This window comes from Lathyrus oleraceus, chromosome 3, assembly GCF_024323335.1.
Source record: "Lathyrus oleraceus cultivar Zhongwan6 chromosome 3, CAAS_Psat_ZW6_1.0, whole genome shotgun sequence".
NCBI classification, from domain to species: domain Eukaryota; kingdom Viridiplantae; phylum Streptophyta; class Magnoliopsida; order Fabales; family Fabaceae; genus Lathyrus; species Lathyrus oleraceus.
This window is the reverse complement of record NC_066581.1, coordinates 511,163,208-511,187,159: the sequence shown is the minus strand read 5'-3', so window position 1 is coordinate 511,187,159 and position 23,952 is coordinate 511,163,208. Positions and strand designations below refer to the sequence as shown.

The following is a 23,952-nucleotide window of genomic DNA, read 5'->3' as shown; positions in this document are numbered from 1 at the left end:
CCAAAGATATAAAGGAATGAGTAACACCGGTGTCAATAATAGCTACAAGAGGAAAGCCATTAATATAACACGTACCTCGGATCAAACGATCATCTGCAGAAGTCTCAGAACCCAATAAAGCAAAGACCTTGCCTCCCGACTGGTTCTCTCTCTTCGGCTTAGGACACTGTGGACTGATATGACCCACCTCTCCACAGTTGAAACAAGTTACAGTCTTCAACCGGCACTCTGCAGCCAAATGACCACCTTTGCCACACTTGAAACACTTCATCTCAGCACTGGTACACTCATGGACACGATGTCCAGCCCGACCACATCTATAACACTTAGCAGGGGCACTGGAGTCTCCCCCACTAGGCCTCTTCATCCCACTCTGCCTCTGGAAACCTTTGCCAGCTGCATACGGTTTTCCACGATCATTCTGATTCTTGCCTTTCCTATCAACCCTTTGCTGATAGCTCTCAGCTCTGGCTTTGGAATCCTGTTCAAAAATCCTGCAACAGTCCACCAAGTCAGAAAACACTCTGATCCGTTGATATCCAATAGCCTGCTTGATCTCGGGACGTAACCCGTTTTCAAACTTCACACATTTCGAAAATTCTCCAGCAGCCTCATTATAGGGAGTGTAATACTTCGACAGCTCTGTGAACTTAGCAGCATACTCCGTAACAGACTTGTTACCCTGCTTCAACTCTAAGAACTCTATCTCTTTCTTTCCTCTGACATCTTCTGGAAAGTACTTCCTCAGGAATCTCTCTCTGAACACAGCCCAAGTGATCTCAGCATTTCCAGCAGATTCCAACTCAGTGCGGGTAGCAACCCACCAATCATCAGCTTCCTCTGATAGCATATGCGTACCGAACCTGACCTTCTGGTTATCGGCACACTCAGTTACTCGGAAGATCCTCTCGATCTCCTTCAACCACTTCTGAGTGTCATCTGGATCGTATGCTCCCTTGAACATTGGAGGATTGTTCTTCTGGAACTCACTCAATTGACGAGCAGCTCCCATTCCCACAACATTCGGATTTCCTCCAAGTACTCCAGCTAGCATACCCAGAGCCTCAGCAATCGCAACATCGTCTCTACCTCTTCCAGCCATCTCTATTCTGAAAACCCAACAAGCCAAACAATAAGTACTGATAGGGTTACACAACACCTATCCCGTACAGGGAAACAGAATAATTACGACTCGACTCGACCAACCAGGCTCTGATACCACTAATGTAACACCCTTCTAAAATACCCCAATATTTAATTAAAACAACATATAAAACTCAGAGTAATTATGCAGTTAAGGGTGTCACACACAAACACTTTACACCATTCACCAATATAACGGTCATGCTCTTTATTGATTCAAAACATAAGCATTTGCATAAAACGCAGCGGATAGAAATCTCATCAATCATGTAAAGCATTACATGTAAAATGGTTCATAACCAACAATAAAATATTTAAACAAGTTAAAACATCCCATCCCGATGTTACATCTATCAGAGCACGACCCACTAAGGAGGCTACACTAGACTCCAAGCATTAGCTTCTAATCAACTCATTGCTCGTTACCTGAAAAATAGTTGTAAGGGTGAGTTCCTCAATCGATATAATAAGCATTATAAAATATAATGTCATGTTAAGTAATTTAACACATTAATCACCCTAATCGTATTCGTACATTCAGTAACGGCACACCAACTCAAACATCATATTCAACACCAATACAACTCATATTCATACTCAATAGCAACACCACACACGTATAATATTGGAATACATCCATTCATATTATACGCCATACATAATTTATGCAATGAGACTCCACACATGCGGTACCGACTATTCTTGAACATATAGTTCAAGCTCACCGATCAAATCCAGATACGGCTACTAAGCTCACTAGTCCCACTCATTTGAGACCTAGTGACTCACTCACTAATTCCTCACCATGGGAATTAGCTACAGCCCCAAAGGCTATGCTATGCACACTAATCATCTAGCATGCAAACATCAACAACAAATCCACAATGATTCACTCACTAATTCCTCACCATGGGAATTAGCTACAGCCCCATAGGCTATGCCATGCACGCTAATCATCTAGCAATGCAACATCAACAACAATTCACAAGGGACAGATGCTCACACTCTAAGCCATACAACAGTCCATTCACAGATACATGCATAATATATATATTCACAGCATTATGCATATCATCATACATCATCAACACATGTATCAACACATCATATCATGTCAAATAATTAAACACAGTATTAGCACACTCTACTAATACCTATACTGCTCAAAACAGCGGGAAATAATCCCTACCATATCACACACTGATATAGGCAACCACCAATTAGGTACACAACATTTAAACTACCAATTTTTCCACTCTGCAACAGTGTTAACCGGTTAACGCCCTGGGTTAACCGGTTAACGCAGCACAACACGCTTCCTGTCCCTAAACTTAACAGTGTTAACCGGTTAACGCCCTGGGTTAACCGGTTAACGCAGCACAAACAGCAATATTTTCAGCAATCACAACAGTGTTAACCGGTTAACACCCTGGGTTAACCGGTTAACGCAGACAAAACAGCAAATTTTCACAATTCAAAACAGTGTTAACCGGTTAACACCCTGGGTTAACCGGTTAACGCAAGACAGAAGTTGTTCCTGCGCTAACTCAAGGCAGAATGCAGAATTCTCCGCATTTTCCGCCATTGGAGGACTTCCGGACCTCCGATTCCAATTCCGTAAAAAGCTACACTTTCGGAAATTTACAACTAACCCAAACACAGATTCAATTACAGTCTAACCCAACTTATTCATCAAAATTTCTCAGCATTTCAAAATCCCAATTAGGGTCAAATCACGGTTTATCACTACCCATTACATGCTAACCCATAATACCCATTAAACGACGATAAACCCCCCTTACCTGAGAAAATCCGGCAACTTTGAGCTTCAAGCTTTTCCGTTCTCCAACCCTTGCTCTCTAGCTCTTCCTCTTTGCCCTTTCTCCACTTTCCCAATCGCTTCTCTGTTTCACGTGAAAACCTTTTCTTTACCAAATGGACTCTTTTTCTTTATTTCACACTTATATATTTTCCAATTTATTTTATTATCCCAATAAAATAATAATAATTCAATAATTCCAAAATAATAATAATAATAATCCAATTATCTAATTAAATTAATAAATATATTATTAACTTAATTTAAATAATTACCATATTATTATCGGGGTGTTACACAAGGCAACAACAAGAATACCTCTCAATCTATGATGTTTTTTGTATATATTTTTCTGAGCAAAAGTGAGAGACTTTCTATCAGAAACCATTCCAACACCATTAACTTCAATGTCAATGCCATCTTTAAGATATCCTATAACTCATCTTCCAGATCAATAATGTGAGTGTACATCTTACTCCTCCACAATTCAAATTCAATAGAGTCTCTATTGAATATTGGTGGTCTAACAATATTGTTGTTTTGGCCATATGTACTTTGATCATGGTTATTATTACCACGAGGAGTACCACTATCAAGGCTAGTTATTTCAGGACCATCAGCCATGATGAATGATGTATATTTCTCAAAATCTTTTCTGCACCACTATTAAGTGTTATATTACAGACTATGCTCTGATGACAACTGAATGTGAGAAAAATAAACAAGAATGAGGGGGTTGAATTATGTATGTTATTTCTTTTAAAACTTCTGATAAACCAGCTTCAGAATCTGAACAAGTTCAGAGTCTGAACACAAAGTTAGTTTGCAACAAAATGATAAACAAATAGAAGCAAAAATAAAGCACACATAGAGTTTATCCTGGTTCCTATCCTAAAGTGAAATTAGTCTAGTCCCCTTGTCCAATAAGAGATATTCACTATAATTAAACTGATAACAACTTTGCTCAATCAAACCAGTAAGAGACTCCAACAACTCAATCAATCCAGAAAGAGACTTTCGTTCAAGCAATCCTACAATAGACTTCTGCTCAATCACACCAGAAAGAGACTTCACTACTTAAGAAACCCTGTAATATACTTCCTCTACTTTAAACAAGCAGTTTAGTATAATTGATTACAAATATACTTTGATACATAATCAGAAGTATATAAGTATTACAACAATCACAATGATTCTCAACACTTAAGATTTCTAAGATATACAAAGATAAGAAATCTTAAGAGTTTGTGCTAATAAACAAATAAAATTTTAGCTCAAAGTTTGTACTCAATATGTTATGTTAAGATGTTTGATGATTGTTAACCTTCCTTCAAATCTTCAGCTTCCTTTTATAGAGGCGAATAAAAGAGTCGTTGGAAAGTTGTTTGCACAAGAGAACTTTGAAATACAGCAGCTCCAAGAGAGAGACGTTGGAAGATGAATCTTGCTAAGATCTTCAACCAATGTGTAATAGCATAGTCCACCGTATCTCTTTTTCATCCTAGGTATAAACCAGACATGTGGGTGAACTAGACAACTCACACCAGCTTTCCTTGAGCCTTGCACTAAGGGACTCTAGTTGAATTTTCCCCTAAGTCTGGTGTTGACAAGATAGGCTTGCTATGGAGATAGAGTACAAACCAGAGGTTGAGCTTTTCAAGTTGAGGTCTTCAGAATCTGAGTGACCAGAGACAGAGGCACCAAGATCAGAGTCTGGACCTTCAAAAGTTAATCCTTCTGAGTCATCAGATTCTGATCCATCAAAATCTGAGAAATTCAGTTTGTCAACAAATGCTTTCAGCAGGGTCAATTCTGAGTAGACTTTAAGCTTTATGATCCTGCACACTTGAGCATATGTTAGTATACCCAGTTGTTCTTTAAGTACATTATTATCATCAAAATCCAAGAGATATAAACCAATCTTGTTCCAACAGTAAATATAAATCAACACTCATTTTTTTGATATTTTTTCATTTTCTTTCCTTTTCTCCTTCTTCATCGTCATCTACGTAAACATTGATTTATAAACTCGTAAAATTCCATATTAAAATCCAAATAAAATCAAAAAATCCACCAAACACATACTCTATAAAAAAATGCATCTTCAACCACAACTTCAGTCTTTACTCCATCATCATCTTTAAAATCCAAGAATAACTCTCCCTCGATAATTCATCTTATATGAAACATATGTTTTAATATAAATATAATATCTTTTACACACAACTGTAAAAAAAATTAATCTATCAAATTGTGGAAAATCACAATGAAGATCGTTCACTTAAAAACATTAACATGCGAACATTTCTATATTTTAAGTATAAATTTACATTGAAAATAAAATGTTTAAATATCATATTAGATCTCTTTTAGAGTATCATTCAAAAATTAGACATTCACATTACTTAGTTGGGTGAACATATAACATGAAACAACCCATTACTTAACGGTTAATTAATACAAAGATTCTTTTCTCCATGACCCAACTCATTCAAGTATAAAAAATAACGTAAAACCATAGTCTTTTAATGACCCAAAAACCGTTCTCAAATAATATTCCAAACATAGTAAAACTCAAACCACAACAAGGGCAATTCCGTCATTCAAATAAACGGTAATAGTCGACAAAGACACTTTTTGAATTCTACCACATTGTACCAACCAAAAACATTTACCTTAAACATCTTTTCTTCCATGTTTGTCCCTAAATTATTACACTTTTTCTCATTCTCCTCAACCAAAGTCTCTTCTTTTCTTCAATTTCCATTTTCATTTCACAAATCCCAACAACACCCATTTCTCTGAAACCTCATCAATGGCGGATCCAATCCCTATCCCAAAACCCCATTTACAGATCCAACCAAAACCAGTCAAAAAAGGTAACTCTTGTTCAGATTTCATTATAAAGTTTCTATTTTTAGCAATTTTTGTTATTGTTCTTCCACTTTTTCCCTCACAAGCTCCTGAATTTTTGAACCAAACCATACTCACCAAGCTTTGGGAGCTTCTTCATCTTCTGTTCATTGGCATTGCTGTTGCTTATGGTCTTTTTAGCAGAAGAAATGCTGAATTAGAAACTAATTTAGAAACTCAACCTAGTGGTGATAGTAGTAATAGTAATAATTCTACAACACCTAGTTATGTTTCCAAGTTTTTTCCTGCTTCAAATATTTTTGGTGATGAGTCTGAAATTGAAAATTCATGTGGGTTTGATGAGAATAAGATGATGCATTGGAATAATTCTCAGTATTTTGAGGGTAATACTAATAGTACTGTCGGTGTTTTTGATGAACAGTACAATACTCCAAAATTGTCTAATTCTGATGATAATTTCGGTTATTCGGTTAGATTTGATGATGGAAATGGAACCAATGTGGTTCAATCTTGGAATTCTGAGTATTATTATAGTGAGCCTGTTGTTGTTGCTCAACCTTACTATGGTAATGGTGAATGTGGTGAGGTTGTTGGTCATAAACCTCTCGGATTACCGGTTCGAAGTTTGAAATTGGTTGAAAAAGAAGTGAATGGTTTTGAATATGTAAATGAAAATGCAAGTGATTTGAGTTCAGGTTCGATCCATTCTTCTAAGAGGCTAGATATGAGTGAAAATCGGGAATTTGGAGATATGGATCCTAGTAATTTGGAGAAAGAATTTAACGATGCTGCTATTGGTGGTGGAATTGCTGCGCCTATCGACTGGAATTCAAGGTTTGGAAGGATGGAAAGGGAGAAAGTTTATGGCAGTGTGAATGGTTCTTCGCAGTTTAGTTCTTTTTCGGTTGACGAGACTAAATTTGATGGACTTGGATCGAACTCTTTACAATCTACAGCGTCTTTCTTTTCTCATGCCGGTGTGTATTCTTCGTTTGAATCAATTGCGTCGAATAATGTGAACTTTCAAGAGGAAGAAATGACACGAAAGGAGTCTTCGATAGTGCATGCTTCGGAAATGAATAATTTTCAAGACAAAGACGTGAGACGGAGGAAGACTTCCTTTGTACCGGCTCCGGAAATTATGATTTTCGAAGAGGACGAAATGACACGAAAGGAGTCTTCGTTTGTGCATGCTTCGGAAATGAAGAATTTTCAAGATAGAGACTTGAGACGAAGGAAGACTTCCTTTGTGCCTGCTCCGGAAAATATGATTTTCGAAGAGGAAGATATGGAACAAAGGGTTCAAAGAAGAGATTTGGGAAAGAAGATTTCTGAGGGCCGATCTTTGAGAAACAGAAGGATGGCGACGAAAGGAAAACATGCTGATGGTGTTTATCCTGCAAATTTCAGGACAATGTCTGTTGATGAAACTCAATTTGAGTCGCATAATTCGCAGTCCCTTCAGTCTGCAGGATCGTTTTCTTCCAACACCGGACTATATTCTTCCGTTGATTCGATTTCTTCGGATGCTATAGACTTCCAAGAGGAAGATATTATGGTACAAAAAGAGAGTTTCCCTTTGCATACTTCAGAAAATATGAATTCCCAAGAAGAAGTTATGGAGCACAAGAACACTTCCTATATGAATGCTTCCGAAAATGTGGATTTCCGAGTGGAAGATTTAGGACAAAAGAAGAATTCCTTTGTGCCTGTTTCTGAAGATATGAATTTCCAAGAAGCGGATTTGGTGAAGATGATTTCGCAGGTGTCTTCAAGAAACGAGACGATGGAAACTAGAGGGAGGTATGCAGCTGTTCCTCATCCTTCGCATTTTAGGCCAATGTCGGTTGATGAAATTCAACTTGAATCACGTAGTTCACGGTCTTTGCAGTCTATGGGATCTTTCTCATCTCATACGAGTAACACGAGTATACGTTCTTCCTTAGATTCAGTTACATCGGAGAATATAAACTCGCCGCAGGAAGGTTTAGGGGAAAAGAAGAGTTTGCATGGATCTTCTTCTTCCTCTTCTTCTTCAAGTTCACCGTCATCTTCGGCTAGAAGAAACGGTGAAACCTCGTTGCAACCATTTGAAGGTCGTGGATATAGTATCGACAGCTTGCTCCATGGTGACTTGAAGGGTAAAAGTGGAATTGTAGATGAGGATCCTCCACCTCGCTACGAAGAGTCAGTGATGCGTGGTTTGCACTCGGACTCAGACAAGCCTACAAGCTTAGCTAAAGCTCTAGCGAAGGGGAAATCGGTTAGAACAAGAAGAGTCAGTGGATTGACTTCAGGAACGAAAAAAATTGATGACATATCTAGCAAGCAAGCCGATGATGATAAGGTTGTTGTAAAGAAGCCGAAAAGTAGAGAACCCGATTCGATATTGAAAGGGATCAGTAAGAAAACTCTCGATTGTCATATTCCTAATCGTCACGAGAGTACGTTTTCGAGTCATCGTAAGAGAGATAAACCAGAACCATCGAAGAATAAAGAAGACTCTGATAACAAGGTTGAGAGCATCCAGGGTAGCTCGGACGATGATAGGGTTTCCGAATATGTAAATGATTCAGGATTGGACTCGGAGGTTGATAAGAAAGCTAGTGAATTTATCGCCAAGTTCAAAGCTCAGATTCGGCTGCAGAAAACAGGATCAATTGAAAGATCGAAAGGTCAAAAAATGTTTGGAGACAACAATGTTAGGTGATTTGTAAACTACATTGTTGTATTCCATGGGTTCATCAAAAGGTTTTATTAATTCTTGCTTCATTGAGCTTTCTTCGCTTTAGGATATTTGATTTCCATTTTATGCTTCGGCGTAACCGATTAAGTTCAAATTCTGTTATTTTGTTGTAGCATTACTTCCAATTATTGATTTTCACATACAACTAAATATCGATCGATATTGCTTTCAGTCCTTCTGTTTCTTTCTCAAGTTAAAATTCACCATTATTTTTTGTCTTCAAGTTTTAAGCCATATCATGTTGCAACTTAGAAATGTTGCATGCTCTATGATTGTTGTTGTCCTCAAAAGAAATCTGTACCACATCCATTCAAAATTGAAAACTACATGCATAACATGCCAAGTTTAGATGATATTGGTGGTAGCCAATAAGGTGCAAAGTCATATATACTTCTATTATTGTGTTCACAAGAACAATATCAATGGATCAATTATTGAGCTATTATATGACCCACACAACAACCTTTACATTGTGACAAGTGGGTGATCATTAGCAGCTTGTGTTTAATCATGCTCAAAGTGTACCACAACAAATTTGTGATGATTAAGCATCCACTCATAACATACAACAATTTTTTTATGATCAAGCATCCATACATAAGAGCTTATAAGCTGTCAGCTATAAGCTAACTTATTTGCCTTACCAAACAGGTCATTTCTCACTGTTGGGTAGCTTCTTTTTTCCTTTCACCTACCACTTTCTAGTTAAATGTTGATGTGATTCATATTTAAGAACTTGCTAAAATGTTATATAAACATGAATTAATTAAAGTATGATGCTAAATTAAACTAGTAAAAAAAAAACACCAGAAACAAAATCATAGACCCGAACACATATAAAAAGATAAAACTGCGAACTTAACATTCACATAAGAAAATCGCACTTGATGAATTTCTCCTTTTAATCAAGTTGTAAACAAGAGATACATGATCCATATTACACATGTTGGGGGGGAAAGGAGGAGCTCTTAATGGGAAAGAATATGTTTTCTGACAGTTTCATATACAATCTAGCCTAAGTATATACCCAGATAGATTATTTGCTCCACAGATTTTAACAAACACCCTTCTCTCCCCTGTTCTAGGAAAAATTGTTTAATATTTGAACTGATTGATTACTCATCGAGCTTATTCTGCTGGAGCTTCATGATAAATTATAGTCTCATCTGCATTGGGGTCACCATGAAACTGGCCATATATTGCATAAACACCAACCATGATAAAACTTAGAATCACAAATCTCACCCATGCTTCATGATGTAACTGTAAACAAAAGTTCATAAAATAATCACTTAAAATATATAATATTATTTTGGGTAAAATTTCAAAAAGGAGAGATGATGGACATACCTGGCCAAATAAGAACATGTTAAAGAAGATGCAAATATTTGGCACAATAGGAACTCCTGGGCAAGAAAACGCTACTGAATCTCCATAAACCTAGATAACAAAATGATGGAAATAGAATATAATTAATGAGAGAAATCAACATCGAAACTCAATATGAACGAAGACTCATGAGCTACAAAAAAGTTTAGTTATTATGTCCCATAAGCATTACAAACTGTTGGCTCTGAGAGTGCTTTTCTGTTTCCATGGTTTGACACATAAAATTCATATTGTGTTTGTTATCAATCTCTATTTAACAAACTTGAATTCTCATTCTTGAGTATGAGATAACCTCAGCACTTAATCTTCTCCTTATGAAGCCATGCCGTACCCTCCTGCTCGTATAGAGACCACTTGTTTTCTTCATGTTGCGACGTGTATTCTGAACTTCCATATATTAAATCAAATCAAAATATTAATGTACTTCTTCGTTTTTTCCTCTTTTACCAATGACATGATTCAATTAAAACTAACTACAGTATTCTATATTTGCCAAAGAACCAAGTAGGACATTAATTATTAACAGATCAGTGGTACATTAAATTGATTTCTAACATAGCCATTTTGAAATTTGTAGTTCAATCAATAGGTAGTTAATTAAACTAAAAAAATAACACTGACCTGGCGGAAAAGAAGAGCAAGAGAAGCACCGACTGCAACAACTATAGCCACGATCACAAAGATAATTGAAACTTCATAACGGAACAAGAGTCCTGCAGTAAATCCCGAAAGAGCAACAACAATGAGGCAAAATACCCCTTCTCGCCTAGCTGAAGACGATACTTGGCTATTTGTCTTATCCTTCCAGCGAAGTACAACAACACATGCCGAGACAACCGAATAGCCAGTCTGAAATAAATAAGTGGATATATTAATATCACAATGTCACAAAAAGCGACATCAGTCCTATTTTAAAGAATTTTTAACTCAATTCAATTGTCTATTTTCATCTCATGCATTCTCATTATTGAAAAAGGTAAAACTTTTGAGTATAGTTCATCACAAGAACATTTTTTGAGCTGGAATCCAAATGTATAAAAACTTGCATTGCAACCCAAATATACCAATTGATAATTTCTTTTGAAAGATAAAAAATTTGACGTTATTCCTTCTATTGATACCTAGGTGTGCACACATATTGGTATAGAACATGCATACTTTAGCAATTTTGAAGAATTTGGGCTTCATATACCGATACTACTTATGCAAGATGAGATAGAACATACATTGGTTGACAACCACACTATCATGATATTAGAAATTGGCTCTTACCAGAGTACCAACGGAAAGAATGTGCGATAGCGTGTGCACATTAAGCAGCCCAGCCATAATACTGGCAATACAGCCAGCCCAAACCTGAGAGTGAATAGGGGTGTGGCGTCTGGGGTGAACTTTAGCAAATATTGCGGGTAGTAAACCATCCCTGCCAAGCCCAAGATATAGCCGAGACTGCTCATCAGAAAGAAAAATTCTGTCATTGCATGTACATTAGCACATGCCACTAGGCACATCAATCAATATTCGGTAGTTATTTACCTGAACATAGAGGCCAACAAGGAGTGCTGTTGTAAGTCCAGCAATTGCACCAATACTAATCAGAATAGAAACGAATTTTAGTCCTTTAGATTTAAAAGCTTCAGCCAAAGGAGCGTCTTCTCCTAGAAGATTGAATGGAACCATTCCAGTAATTACCAAGCATACTCCAATGTACAGTGCAATACATACCAAGAGGCTTCCAATAATGCCGATTGGCAAATCCCGCTAAAATGTAAAAAAATTAAAAGAAAAAAAGAAGATATTATGAACTAATTTGCAAAAATTGAATGAGGACGGAACTCGTAATGGACAGCATGAGTTTGAATTAGATGGCTGCTCAGATGTACTAATACATTTACAATTTACAAAATGACTTAAAGGTAACACTGATAACTATTATTTAAAATCCGAATAGCTACTACTTACTTATATCAAATAATTGGTGGAAAAGCATAAATAAACATTAGACAACAGACAACAAACATAGCATCTGGAAAATTCATAAACCAGTGGAGAAATATCAAGACAACAAACCTGTGGCTTCTTAGATTCTTCAGCTGAATTGGCAACCGCATCAAATCCAACGTATGCAAAGAAGACGACAGTAGCTCCAGTCAAGATACTTCGTACACCATTTGGAGCAAAAGGAGACCAGTTGGAAACATCAACCTCAAAAGCTCCAGCAACAATGACAACAATAACAATGATTATCTGCAGAAGACAGTAAAATGACTAGTGAGTCCGTTCTCACATCACATGAACCGCAGCATCAACAGTCTCCTAAATGTTATATATAATCTGCTAATTGGTGAGATGGAAATCAAACCTTGGTTACGGTCATAAAGGAATTCACAGCTGATGATTCTTTAACACCAAGACAGAGAATTAAAGTGAGAAGCATTAAGAGAACCGGAGCTAAGAGATTGATGGATAGCACGTTTCCAATGTTTTCACCATGTCCAATCCAGTTTGGAATGTTATCTTTGAAAACAGGGAAGATTTCAAGAAATGATATTACATAACTTGCTAAGCTTCTTGCTATGCTAGCTGCCCCAATATGATAGTCAAGCATTAATTGTGAAAAAACAAGAAAAGCAGTAAGTTCGTTAAAAGCCGTATAGGTGTATAGATACGCTCCTCCAACAACAGCAGGGAATTGAGAAGCTAGCTCAGCATAACAGAGTGCATTTATAACACAGGATGCTCCAGCCAGTATAAAACTTATTGTTACCCCTGCAACAGAAGGAACCCATGAATAAGCCACAAAGTTCAGAACTGTAATAGCAAATGACTCATATCCTATGCATCAATAACACTTAAGATTAAAGACATGTCTAGTGTCTGACTAACGTGAATGTCCGACACTACTAACATTTTCTTAAATTATGATCACAATCAACGTCATTATCGTGTCTGGTGTAGGTGTTTCGTAAGTCGTGTCCTATGTGTGGTTTCTAGTGTAGAGTTCCATGTAGCATCAACACTTCTGAAAAAAGGCGTGTCAGTGTTCGTGTCGTGTCGGTGTCGGTGTCGGTGTCAGACACTAACATCGACACATGTGATTATATTTAATTTTTCAAAATATTATCAGTATCGCCGTGTCAGTGTCGATGTCGTGTTTGAGGTGTGTGCGCTTCATAGGTAGAGTTCACTTTCAGCTCAAATACTGCATACACTCTTACATAAGAAAAATCAATAACATATACAAAACACTAAAAATCAAAAACATTCTAACTGTTTCTACAATTTTACTGAAGACCAAAGCTCTGTTCTAACTTCTAAGTTTGTATAGTAGAACATAATATTAAAAAAATAATAAAATCATTAAAATAAATAATCCAATTTACACAATAAATACTTCAATCTGCATAAATATTCATATTCAATTACAATTTCACGTAATAATAATAATAATAATGTTAACGATAAATAATTCAACACGTGTTAAATTGAAATTCAAACTATACCAGGTCCGGCGTCATGAGCAACCGTGCCGGTAACGACGAAGATACCAGCTCCGATGGAAGCGCCGATCCCGAGGAGAATAAGGTCGAATACACCTAGTCGACGGGAGAGACCATGGCCGGAGCTATCGCGAGCTGCCTTCTCCGCCGGAGAGGCTAAGCGCTTGGATCGGAGCGCCGAGGACCAGAAACGAGAGCAACAAGAAGAAGAAAGAGGAGGAGAAGTACTACGCATTCCCATGGCTTTTTTTTAATTGAATTGAATGAAGAAAAAGCTGAAAATAAATTAAGAAATAAGTGATTTTGGTTTAGGTGAAGTGACTGTTATGCTTTTGCTATAATCTTTTGTGTGAAAAATCTAAAATGGATTCAAATTATAATTGAAGATGAAAAAAATACTCAGTCTTAAATATATAAATATTTCAGTTTTTAAGTTTATTAATAACAAATGGATTTAATCTATAATATAGACTAAATACAAAAGTTTATTAGGTTAAAAAGAAAAGAGAGAAAAAAAAGACAATTTAACAAATCAAGTGTTTTAATTAATGGTGTTAAGAGTCAAAAAAATCAATTAATGGTGTTAAGGAAACAGATTTTTTTTAAGTTACTAAATGTCAAGGAAACATTTTTTTTTAATTTGTTTACTTTTTTCGATAAATTCTATCCGTTAAAAATAGAATTAAAAAATGAAAAATCATATCCATTCGATTTTTTTATAAAAATAATCATTTTTTAAAAGAAAAATCCCAAAATATCCCTGGTTAATCCAATTGGCGCCTCCCTTCAATTTTTAAGAGAAAACGCCAATTCAATTGGCGACTCCTTCTAAAAATGAGGTAGTTTGAGATTTTTTTTGAAACCAGAGGTATTTTGGAAATTTCAATGAAAAAATGAATTATTTTGTAAAAAATTCTACTCATTCATGTGAAGGAAAATGATTTTCAAAAAATTAAAATAGAACTAAAAATAGAATTTATTTACTTTTAATTAAAAAAATGGGCTGTGAACTACTAAAAGAATTACATATGGGAAATTAATTTTGCAGGAAACACTAAGACAACTTCGTGAGTTTGTATAACACAGTTCACAATCAATTTTATTCATTTTTCAAGAAATTAAATTTAATTGTATTTTTGACTTGTTCTTCATTTCTAAGATTAGACTATTAACAATAAAAGCCATTAATATTTGGAATAAGGTGGTGGTTGTTGAAGACATTCCTTATCTTCCAATTCAATAGTGACCAACTATAGTTAATGGTTGTTGATTTAAGCAAAATTGAATGTTTTTTTCTCTTGAAAAGTGTAAATAATTGGACTAGACTTCGTTTGGAGGGTAAAAACGGGTCCGGTCCGTCGGACATGCCTATTTTGCCCGTACTTATTTACGAGATTATTTAAGATTTTAAGCCCCATCCTTTGATTGTCAGCTCCGTCTCGTCTTATTTATTTGCGAGCTTTTGTAGACACGAGTTTTTATATATAATTTTGTAATTTTTAGAGCTAAAAGAATCAATGTCTGCATGCCCGTCCGCCCTGCCTTTTTATGCGAGGCAGGGCAACGTTTTAGATCGGCACTCTAAAATATGTCTGTCCCACTCCACTCTATTTTATTTTACAAATCCACTCTATTTTATTTTACAGACTTTTGCAAGACAGACTTAAACAGAATGAATATGTTTGTTTGTCACTCTTAAACTTAATTATCTCTTATACTCTGGATTCAATGGTCTTTGAAGTTATGAATGTCTTTTATTTATATATATATATATATATATATATATATATATATATATATATATATATATATATATATATATATATATATATAATCAACTTATTTTATAAGAAATCATGCATTGAGTTATTATGTTTAATAATTTTGTATTGAGTTACTTTAAAAATACGTATCTATTTGATAAAAATTTAAAATTCAACCGTTCAATTAATAAAATTTAATGTTTTATAATAAATTATTAAACAAAGTAATTTAATATATTTTTTATTTTAGACAAAATGGATGCGGAAAAATCTATATCACTTTAAATAGATTAAAAGAACAATACAAGTAAATTAGGGGATATATAGTCTAATTAATGAAAAAAAAAAAACAAATAAAGTTTAGAAACACACTCACAACGTGCACAATTCAGCGAACTCACGTAGGAGCATGACTCTAAATTGTAAAAAAAGTGTGAAACGCAAACGATGAGTATAAATTGCAAAAGAGTAACGTGAGACAGGGTTGGATTGCTACATTTCTCCTGTATTTTATTTTTGCAAAGTAAGGTTAATTTTATTATCTCAATTCGAATTTAAATTGAGGGCATACATACCCATGGCGAGGTTGATTGGGTAACTGCCTAAACAAATCATTGTGTTCTCTCTTACATTTCATTTATAAATTATTGAATTTATCGATTGTGCGATCAATATATTTTATTAATTCTTTTGAAAACTATTTGAAAAAGATTTTGTTGAGTAGATTATAATCCTTTAGATTGTGGTTGAATTTGAAGATCAACAAAACTATACAAATTTTTAAATTAAATCGATTGCACAAAAGGTTTTGATAATTTATTTCATTAGTAGTTTTGTGTATTTTAATGATATGATTTACATTGTTGGTATTTTTTAATGAAATTATTATTTTTATTAAATGACACATGGCTTTTATTTATACTTTATTTAGGTTATGAGTTGTTAAAAGCTTATAAATAATAAAAAGTTAGAAACTTGAACTCAATCTCTCTAACTCAAATATCACATTCAGTTCCCTAAACACTAGGCCATACTTTAGATTTATTTCTCACTTAAATATACATATTGCATTTATTCTTAGTCCATGTTATTTATTAAATAATAGTATATAATATGTTTTATATTATTAAATTATATAATTTTTATATTAAATTTATATAAAAATACTTTATATTTCATATTTAATAATATTAATTTATTAAATAAATATTAATTTAAATATGAAATTTATTATATTTGAAATTTATTTATTGTTTAATAAGATATAAATTAATATTTTAATTATTTTTAATAATACATAAGCAGCTATTTAAAAATAAGGTATAAATAATTTTTATGATTAACTATATTTAAGATTTACATTTTATTAATTTAATTTCTATTTGTTTAAATTTATTTAAGATTTATATTTTATTAATTTAATTTGATTACTATTTAATAAAGAATTAATAAATAATTTAAGATTTATGTTGATTTAATAAATAGTAATCAAATTAAAAAATATAATTATTATATTAATTATATTTAATATTTATATTTTATTAACTTAATTTGATTACTAATTAATAAATAATCAATAATAATTTAAGACTTACATTGATTTAATAAATAGTAATAAAATTAAAATTTAAAATTATTACATTAGTTATTTCATAGATTTATATTTTATTAATTTAATTTAGTTACTAGTGCATCATCAATATTAATTATAGCGCAGTATCAAATATATAGTATAGTAAAAATTATTAATTATTAGTGCATTAAAAATACAACATTCAATTGTAGCACATTCAATTATATAGTGCAATATTAATATGTTTTTTATTATAAGTTAGAAATTATGAATGTTTTACAAAATTGTTCATATGAGAAAGATAAATTTATATAATTGAAAAAAAAGTAAAATAATAAACTTTTTTAAGTATATAATAGAAAAAATAATAATTATTATTCATTGGTTTTCTAAAACAATAATTATGAATGCTAAAAAATATAAGTCACTAATGTAGCATGATTTAGTGGGAACATGTATGTTTTGCATAGAGATCAGTGTCACATCATTATCATTATCTTTGATGATTGTGTTTTTTTTTTGGACAAAAACAAAAGAATCTTCGTAAGCCAAAAATTACCTATATGATAGAGAAAAAATAAGTATTGACCCCTGTATAATTTATTTGATTAAATATAATTTGATTAAACAAATGAGAATTGACAATTAATTATATTAAATATGATTTAATTTAATTACTTTATTTGTATAAAAGAGTTTAATTAAATATAAGTAAGATTGAGGTTAATTTTAGAAAAGTAAAAAATAAGAGTAACTCTCTATAAATAGAGAAGTTGTTTACCCTTAAATCCTAGTTTTAGTTTTTGTCATTCTTAAAAAATGGCTAGTACCGCCTTCCACTTTGCATTCGAGTGGACTTCATAAAGATGATCGTATTTTTTTCGTTCGTGATCAAAGTTAAAACACAATTCAAGAGGTATTTCGATAATCTTAATTATGTTTGACTCATGATTAATAATTTAATCAAGATCTGTTCATCCGAATTGTTCCGCTAAGAGGATCAAAATATTTGAAAAACCCTCTTGAATCCCTTGACTTTTGTAGTAGTTGGACAAGTTCTTTCTCTTAAATTTTCCTTAGGAGGTGACTACCTTTTTTGTTTGGAAAGTTTGAAGGTCAATTTGAATTTCTTTAAAATCTTCTATAGAGATCAATTTATCTTCTAAATACTTATTTATGAGGTCCAAACCCACGAAATTCACGTTGCATGAGTTATACCTTGGTAATGGGTTGACATTCACAGCCACCCTCTTTATCCTAAGGTTGTTTTGGTAGCATTTTCTAGCGACTTCTTGGTCTCCCTTCACGATGCCTACATACATATTGTCCCATGAATACATCATTGTTAGGTAGAGCAATGACAAAACTCTAAAAAGCATGTGTTAATGCTACCCACACATACACTCTAAATTGCACAAATAAACCATTACCTATAACGCATATGTTATTGTCATGTCAATAGTACTTACACATGCATTACTACACTAAGAGCATGCGTCATTACCTCTTACTCACTCTTATAGGTATTTAGTTTTTTTATAATTAAAATAACAAAATAATGATAAAAAATATTAAATAAAAAATAAATTCTAATATATTCTAGAAAATATAACTACACAACGATGGAAGAGAATTTTAATGACGCGTTCGATCGTAACGGTCACCTATAACTTTTAGTATACCATATTCAACTATCAATGATGGGAGATAATTTTTTTAATATACCATAGTCAAATTCTAAAATTTAAAGTGTGTTTTTGATAAGTCGCTCAAACTCATCTCCTATAATTTTTTTTTATAAATAATTTTTTTAAAATAATTTATTTCAATTCATCGCCGAGGATATGTACCTCTACAACCCATGCCAGATGACTTACACACCTGACACCTCAACATCAAACCCCCAACAACAGTGTCAGACCAGATACACACAACCCCCCGTCCGTCAAACATTTCGTTCAACCAACACACAAACATACACACTACGCCAAAAACTGGAATAGACAGCGCACCTTAGAGGGCGCTTTATTACAAAAGCGCTCTCTAAAGTGAAGCGAAAAATAAGGAGCAATAGACAACGCACTTTAGAGGGCGCTTTTGTAACAAAGCGCCCTCTAAGGTGAAGCGAAAAAATAAGGAGGAGATAGAGGGACAACAATATATGGCGCTTTTTAGAAAGCGCCCTCTAAGGTTACCCTTAGAGGGCGCTTTTAATAAAGCGCTGTTATAAGTCCATGTGCATTTCCAGCTTATAAAGCGCTTCTGGAAAGCCTTAGAGAGCGCTTTCATAAGCGCCCTCTTAGGCCCCCTTTAGAGGGCGCTTTTTTTCCACAAGCGCCCTCTAATGTCCCCTTTAGTAAACATTAAAATTATAACATACTGCGCGTTTTGTTATTTCACTATCTGTTATTTTCGTTCTTTTTCACGTTAGGGTTCTAAGGCGTTTTCCTTCCACCTCTGTTAGATCTACATTATTACTGCGCGTTTCCTCCTTCTACCAATCAAAGGTACACGCTTTTCCCAATTTCTGTTTTATGTTATTGCTTTGTTTTAGCTTTGCCCAATTTCTGTTTTATGTTATTGTTGTCTATGCTACGTTTGTTTCGACCATGATAGCGCATGCAATAGGAAATTGACGGTTGGTTTTTAGTGACCATGATAGCGCATGCAATGGGACTACATTACCCAGTAGTTAGGGTTATACGACCTATGAACATATGATTTTGTGTCAACACCAGTATCATTAGAAACCTAGGTCCGAATGTGTTTGAACTCTTCTGAAATTGTTTTTTGTTTATTCTAATTAGTAATGGATAATACATGGATGTCTTCCAATCGATTGTCGAGAGAGTACGAGAATGGGGTATCAGAATTCGTTAAGTTTGCCGTTGCGCACGCCGAAGACCCCAGTAGAATGATATGTCCTTGCTTGGTTGTTGTTATGGGAAACGGGTTGACGCAGTTCAGTTGACATCGCATCTAATGAGGCATGGAACTGATCGAAGTTATACATGTTGGAATTTGCATGGTGAGAAAAGTAACGAGAATGTTGAACCGGGGGATAGTACGACCTATGCCTCAAACTATAGTGGCGCAGATACATACGATTGTGATCGAGTTGAAGAGATTGCAGAAGCACTTGAAGGAGATCTTAAGGATTGTCCCGAAATGTTTGAGAGGTTGGTAAGTGATGCAGAGAAACCTTTGTATGATGGTTGCACTAAATTCACAAGATTGTCTGCGGTATTAAAGTTGTACAACTTAAAGGCGGGCAATGGATGGTCGGATAAAAGTTTCACAGAGTTATTAGCCCTTTTGAAAGATATGCTTCCTGAGGATAATGTTCTTCCCAATCGAACATATGAGACCAAAAAGATGTTGTGCTCTATTGGCATGAGCTATGATAAGATACATGCATGTCCAAACGATTGCGTTTTGTTTCGAAATGAGTATGCATCGTTAAATGAGTGTCCTAAATACGGTGTCTCGCTATATAAGAACAAGTTGTCTCCAGCAAAAGTCTTGTGGTATTTTCCTGTTATTCCGAGATTTAGACGCATGTTTCGTAGTGAAACCGATTCAAGACACTTGACCTGGCATGCAGATGAAAGAATTATAGATGGAAAGTATCGACATCCGGCAGATTCACCACAGTGGTTGAAAATTGATAATGATTATCCTGAATTTGGAGAAGAATCAAGAAACCTTCGCTTGGCATTATCTACTGATGGAATGAACCCACACGGTATCCAGAGTATCTCACACAGTACATGGCCTGTGATTATTATGATTTATAACCTACCTCCATGGCTATGTATGAAGCGTAAGTACATGATGTTGTCTATGTTGATTTCTGGACCTAAACAACCAGGGAATGACATAGACGTGTACTTGAAGCCCTTAATCGAAGATTTAAAGATTTTGTGGGAGACCAGTGTGGAGGTTTATGATGGATATAGGAAAGAAAGTTTCAACTTGAGGGCGATGTTGTTTGGCACAATTAATGATTTTCCAGCATACGGAAATCTATCAGGGTATAGCATAAAAGGTCAATGTGCGTGTCCTATTTGTGAAGATAAAACAGATTGGAAGCGCTTGGAGTTTGGTCAGAAGAATGTCTTTCTCGGTCATTGGAGATTCTTAAATTCAAATCATCACTACCGTGGATGGAGAAAGGCGTTCAATGGAGAGACAGAACAAGGCATAGCTCCACCTATATTGACGGGTGATCAAATTTTTGAAAAGGTGAAAGATTTGGATACTCAGTTTGGCAAGCCTTTTGCCCACACACTTGTCAAAAGTGGGTGGAAGAAGAGGTCAGTTTTTTTTGAATTGCCGTATTGGAAGTCCTTGTATGTGAGACATTTTCTTGATGTTATGCATATTGAAAAAAATGTATTTGAAAGTGTTATTGGCACGTTACTCAATATACAAGGAAAGTCTAAGGATGGCCTTAAGGCAAGAAAGGACTTGATAGCGATGGGAATAAGAACTGAATTAGGACCCTTGAAGAAAGGAAAACGAACATATCTACCTCCTGCTGCTTATACTCTATCTAGAAAGGAGAAAAAAACATTGTGTAAGTTTCTAAGTGAAGTTAAAGTTCCAGAAGGGTACTCTTCAGATATTAGAAGACTTGTGTCTATGAAAGACCTCAAGTTAAAGAGTTTAAAGACCCATGATTGCCATGTTATAATGGAACATTTTCTCCCAATAGGTATACGTTTTATTCTTCCAGAAAAAGTAAGAAGCTCTATAACTAAGTTGTGTTCTTTCTTCAAGTCAATTTGCAGTAAGGTGATCAATCCTGCGATCTTACCAATGTTGCAAAAAGAAATCGTTATTACTTTGTGTGAGCTTGAAATGTTTTTTCCTCCATCATTTTTTGACATAATGGTACATCTAGTTGTTCATCTTGTGAAAGAGACACAATTGTGTGGACCAGCTTATATGAGATGGATGTACCCTGTTGAACGTTATATGAAAATATTAAAAGGGTACGTGAAGAACCGAAGTTGACCAGAAGGTTGTATGGTTGAAAGATACATTGTTGAAGAAGCGATTGAGTTTTGTACTGAATATTTGTCTAATGTTCAGTCAATCGGACTCCCCAAGTCTCAGCTTGTCGAAAAGAAAGAAGGAAAAAATCTAATTGGAAATAAAATCGTGGCAGTATCAAGGGTCGAACGGGATCAAGTGCATTTGTATGTTCTGCACAATGAGAATGAGGTTGAGCCGTATGTTGAAATTCACAAGGATGTTCTCCGAGGTTTAAATCCCAATAGAAATGAAAATTGGATAGTACGAGAGCACAATCGATGTTTTATACCTTGGTTTAAGGATCATATTTATTCAAAGTATTATTCAGATCCCGCTTCAATAACAGAAAGGTTGAGATGCTTAGCATATGGTCCAAGTTTCCATGTTTTTTCTTATAGCGCATACGCGATTAATGGATACACATTTTATACCAAAGAACAAGATGATAAAAGTACTATGCAGAATAGTGATGTCACCGTGGTAGCTGAAGCAATGCACATATCAAGTGTGAAGGACTTAAACCCCAAATTTGCAAATCTGTCGTATTTTGGTGTTATCGAGCGCATTTGGGTGTTTGATTATGAGAAGTTTCAGATTCCTATATTTGGTTGCAAGTGGGTTGAAAATAATAACGGCATTTGAATGGATAAGTCAGGATTTTTGCAAGTGGATCTTAATAGGGTGGGATACAAAGATGAGTCTTTTATTCTAGCCTCTCAAGCTAGACAAGTGTTCTATGTCAATGATCCGAAAAGTACGAAATGGTCTATAGTTCTTTTTTCCAACAAAGTAATTGATGAAAACACTGGAGATCAAGGTGATATTGATGTTGAGATTGAATCGTTTACCAGAAATGATCAAGATGAGAATATTATATCAAATGATTCATATATTAGAAATGATCATAATGAGGGTATTTGGATCAATCCAACCGTCCGTGTTGTTAAGAGACATGTAGAACATATTCCAACCAAGAAAAGAAAGAGAACTTAGTGAAAAAGGTACAGGTCAAATGATTTTAATTGTTTTCTTTATTACAGGTAAAATGACTTTTATGATTTTAATTGTTTTTACATTTGTCATCTGATTTTAATTGTTTTCTTTATTACAGGTAAAATGGCTATTATGAAGTCAATCATTCGTGCAAGGGGCAAGGGATACTCGAAAGTATCAATTGATATTTGTTTAGATGGAGATGTTCCATTGTCGTCAAGCCTCATTCGCGTAGATGATGATGCTGGATATTTGAAAGTATCCCTCTACGACAATGGAACATGTCCATCTAAACAAATATCAATTCTATCTTCAAAAGATAAGAGACCAAAAATATAAGGGGATTACGCAGCAAATCGAGTCAGTTGCATCAAAAAAAAAAGGTATAAACACAATTATATGATATTTATGCATAGAAAATGTTAATTCTTGATCTTATACATCACCTAACTAATTTTATGATATTTTAGGTTCATGCTATTGATATTGAACAAAAAGAGGTTGTTGCTAAGAAGACTGCTGCTAGCAAAAAAAACATACATCTCAGAGATGCTTTTGCTACTTAGTTTTATTTCTTTTTAAGTTATGAATTGGTTGTATATTTAGAATCTTTAGAAGTTAAACAATTATATATCAGTGGATTGTTGTATATGTATGGATTGTTGTATATAAGGCTTGTTGAATGCAATGTGTGAAAAAGGGCATCAAATTATACAGTTTTAGGTGTACTGCTTCAATATACAGGTTGTCTAAAATAAATAAATAAATATAGCGCTTTTTAAAAAAAAAAAATTTAAATAACCACCCACTTTAAAGGGCGCTTCCCAAAATAAGCGCCCTCTAAACCCTTTAAATTTCCACTTTAGAGGGCGCTTTCCAGTAAAAGCGCCCTCTAAACCCTTAAAGTTTCCACTTTAGAGGGCGCTTTCCAGTAAAAGCGCCCTCTAAACCCTTAAAAGTTTCCACTTTAGAGGGCGCTTTCCAGTAAAAGCGCCCTCTAAACCCTTAAATGTTTCCACTTTAGAGGACACTTTCTTTAAAAAGCGCCCTCTAAAGTGGCCCTTAAAGGGCTTAAAGAGCCACTTTAGACAGTGCTTTCACCAGGAAAAAAA

General features: G+C 34.4%; 2 protein-coding genes across 3 annotated transcripts; one reads left to right on the top strand and one right to left on the bottom strand.

The window, feature by feature from the left end:
• The first annotated feature begins 5,491 nt into the window (after positions 1 to 5,491).
• On the top strand, positions 5,492 to 8,753 carry LOC127128499 (uncharacterized). Its single transcript, XM_051057851.1, has one exon. It carries the CDS (start codon positions 5,778 to 5,780, stop codon positions 8,544 to 8,546), a length of 2,769 nt encoding a protein of 922 aa, XP_050913808.1. The 5' UTR covers positions 5,492 to 5,777; the 3' UTR covers positions 8,547 to 8,753.
• Positions 8,754 to 9,446: 693 nt separating this feature from the next.
• Positions 9,447 to 13,843, bottom strand: LOC127128497 (cationic amino acid transporter 9, chloroplastic). 2 transcript variants are annotated; one of them, XM_051057849.1, is made up of 9 exons: positions 13,475 to 13,843; positions 12,334 to 12,740; positions 12,042 to 12,218; positions 11,508 to 11,732; positions 11,244 to 11,420; positions 10,593 to 10,820; positions 10,264 to 10,353; positions 9,933 to 10,022; positions 9,447 to 9,845 (listed from the first exon to the last, which is right to left on the bottom strand). In XM_051057849.1, the coding sequence occupies exons 1-9, from the start codon at positions 13,710 to 13,712 to the stop codon at positions 9,711 to 9,713; spliced, it is 1,767 nt and encodes a 588-aa protein (XP_050913806.1). In that variant the 5' UTR covers positions 13,713 to 13,843; the 3' UTR covers positions 9,447 to 9,710. The 2 variants fall into 2 exon arrangements, with proteins under 2 accessions (XP_050913806.1, XP_050913807.1); XM_051057850.1 differs by lacking the exon at positions 10,264 to 10,353 and having other exon boundaries at positions 13,475 to 13,841.
• Positions 13,844 to 23,952: the final 10,109 nt, after the last annotated feature.